At 42.2% G+C, this 3,052-nt stretch overlaps 1 protein-coding gene across 1 annotated transcript in view; it reads left to right on the top strand.

Moving 5' to 3' along the window:
- LOC104527971 (dynein regulatory complex protein 11-like) overlaps window positions 1-2,858 on the top strand; it is a gene marked incomplete at both ends in the record, with an annotated part of 7,511 nt that extends 4,653 nt beyond the window's left edge. The window contains 2 exons of the mRNA XM_010171835.2: window positions 1,876-2,064; window positions 2,787-2,858. Coding sequence (XP_010170137.2) covers window positions 1,876-2,064; window positions 2,787-2,858 — 261 coding nt within the window. The remainder of the gene's footprint in view (window positions 1-1,875; window positions 2,065-2,786) is intronic.
- Window positions 2,859-3,052: the final 194 nt, after the last annotated feature.

Here is a 3,052-nt window from a genome sequence, read left to right as displayed (position 1 = left end):
CCTGCTGAAATCAAGTTGGGCTAAAGATTTTACAGAATCTTTACAAGATTCCTGACTGGAACGGGCAAAACTCCGAGTTCAGGTCAGCACAACTGTTAGCATTCAGTTGTTTATAACCTCTGAACAATGAGTGCAGTCTCTTCTGGACAGAGATAGAGCTGCAGCTGCTAGGAGGAGTACAAAATTGAGTTTTGGCAGAGCAAAAGCCATTACAGAGAAGCACATGAACGTTCCAGCGAAGACTGTTCTGGATTTGATATACTTTTGACCTTTAGGAAATGGCACATTGCCTACAAGCAGTTGTTGCTAACTCCTTGAAATAAACAACTATGCCTACATGTCTGGATGATTTAAATTCATAGATGTTGGAGCCATGATCAGACTACTTAAACTGCTACACTCCCCCAGCCATCAAATTCTCCACCAGTAATTGTGGTGTTGGTGGAAGTCTGTGTATTGCTCCCACAAAGCACCAGAGGGAAGGTTCCCAGGGAGGGAATCAGGACCTGTCAGGCAGAGGCAGTCTGCAGAGACAGAGGACAGGCTCTCTGCTAGATTACTGTCATGGGCAGCTGCACCCCTCTTGGCCTCCACAGTAAATCTCTGGGTCAGTTCTCTGCTCTTCTGGTAGTCTGATGTTGGTCTGTGGATCTCCTCTGGAGATCCATCACATCTTGAAGCCTGTTTGTTTCCCACAGTTCTCCTCTCACCCTTTTTCAACATGGCATCCATAACAGATGAGACTTATCTAGGAGCACCAGGCTCTTGCCCTTTGGATACTGGTCCAGGTCTCCCTTGCCAGGATACCACAAGAGAGGCACAGGATTCAATAAACATGAATAAAATAATCTCACACAGGATGAACCCAGTGCCCTGTGCTGCACTTCCAGTTCACTCACCACTGGGATTGCTAGAGGGTTGTCAGCACTTCTACATGCATTGTAGCAAATCATCTCTACTCTGGAAATCCTAACTGCTCTGTGACTGACCACTGTATTCTTCAGCATCCATGGCAGTGCTGTTACAAGCAGTCTAACATAAATCAAAACCATTGGAGTGGGGGATTGGACTAGATCTTTTGAGGTCCCTTCCAATCCCTAACATTCTGTGATTCAGAGGAGACTGCTCTGCAGATCCTTTGTCCTTCTATATAATTCTGTTATAGAAAGCCCTGCTGAAAGTGTAGTGTAGTGAGCTCCACACAATATAGACAGAAGCATCACAGGGGAGTTAACATCCAAAAAAGACAATAATTCAGCTTTTCCATGGGGAGCATGAGGGGTTAACAGGAGTTCTGAGGAGTGAGAAGGGGGAGTCCCTCTCTCTAGCTGCACTGTTCTGGTATGTTTTTTCCCCAAGCCTCTTTCTATTTGGGCTGGGCTGAACAGGCCTGGGCTGGCTCAGAACAGCCTGTCCTTCCATTCAACAAGAGAGCTGGGGCCCCCAGCAGCATATCCAGAAACCCATCCCTTCAGAAAAGTAAAAGGAAGACATTCCATAGCCTAAGAAATTCTAAACCCTATGACTCTTTACGCCTTTTTTCTCAAGTGGATAAAGGTCAGCACAATGCATAAGCCATATAGAGCTGTTCTTGCTTCCCACTCTAGCATCAGGCTTTCCTTGTCACACATCAACCCATCAGGTTCACTTTCTCCTAAAGATCCTCAGAAAAAACACATCTCAAGATATCAAACTCCCAAGATACTGGAAGATAGCACTGAGATGGTAGTCTCTGCTGTTTGTGACAGGGATTTTTTTTCTTATCTTCGAAAATTTCCACAAGTTCACCAGTTGTTTTGTTTCCTGAGGTAAGCAACTAACAACACACATAGCTCTAATACTTCACTTTGTTCTTTTTTGGCTGTGCTGTTGAAGATACAAGTCAAGGCCATGACAGTTGAAGAAGCCATTAGAACGATCCAGGTTGCAGAACGAGCTCGCCAAGGTCGTTGTCGAGCAGCATTCATGAAACAAATTTACTTTGAAGAGAAGGGAAAAAGACAAACTAAACTTCAGGTCCAAGAGGGTCCAAATCCAGATGATGCTGCCACGTGCATTCAAAAGGTGAAATCTCTGATTTAACAACAGTTCTGGCAAAAATAAATGACAAAGCTTTGTTCAGAAGAACAGTACAGAAAGACAGCTCATGAGATAGGAAGCAATCTGAAATGATAGCTTTCAGGGTGTCTAGCAAGGTGAGATACATCATTTAAACCACTTAAAATGAGACAGGACATGTGATACCAATGGAAACAGTCCTGCACTGGCAATGCAGGATGGCTTTATAACCTACATGTTGTTTTTCCATTCTGATTTTTATGACCTCAGTTGCTCTTTCTGGCATCCCTTTGGAATCCAGTGAGTCTCAAGGAATTCATGCCATTTTCCTGGGATCTCTAGGGTTTTTTGGAAAGACCTCATTCCATATCTTGAAAAGATGAGAAAAGGAGATCACTGCTAAATTCCAGCACATAAATAATAATTCAGACAGTTCAGCCTGATGAGAATAGGAACTCAATCTAAATTTTAAGTCTAAAAACTTTTTGAAACACTGCTAATGTTGTGTTTAGAAGGTAGATATACCAGTGTGAGGGGATAACAAACCTCAGAATTTGGGGGTTTTTTTAAAAAAAAATAAATTAGCAGATGGCAACCTGTTCAAGAGTAATAGTTTCAATTGTATATTGTGCCTTTCCTTCCTCTATTTGTTTTTTCCTGTGTCTGCCACAGTAAAGGAAACTGTAACAAGGCCCATTTATCTCATTAGAGTTTTGTTTACAATTCAGGTTTGGCGTGGATATATCCAGCGCAAGAAAACAGAGAAAATGAGAGAAGAGGAAATGATATTTCTGGGGATGGTAAGTAGTGCTGCCTAGAGAATAAGAAATGCCACACTCTATTTGTTCTTTGGAATTTTTGTAATTTAGCAAAAGATGAGAAATTAATTTCTAAGATGCTTCCTGTCTTAAAAGGAGTTTCTAAGGAATACAGAACTAAACTGAAGTGATAGATGGCACAGAAGTAGCACAATTTGTCTTACACTGCATGCTCT

This window comes from Antrostomus carolinensis, unplaced genomic scaffold (genome assembly GCF_000700745.2).
Source record: "Antrostomus carolinensis isolate BGI_N321 unplaced genomic scaffold, ASM70074v2 scaffold27177, whole genome shotgun sequence".
In the NCBI taxonomy this organism is placed as follows: Eukaryota; Metazoa; Chordata; class Aves; order Caprimulgiformes; family Caprimulgidae; genus Antrostomus; species Antrostomus carolinensis.
This window is presented reverse-complemented; position numbering and strand designations above follow the sequence as displayed.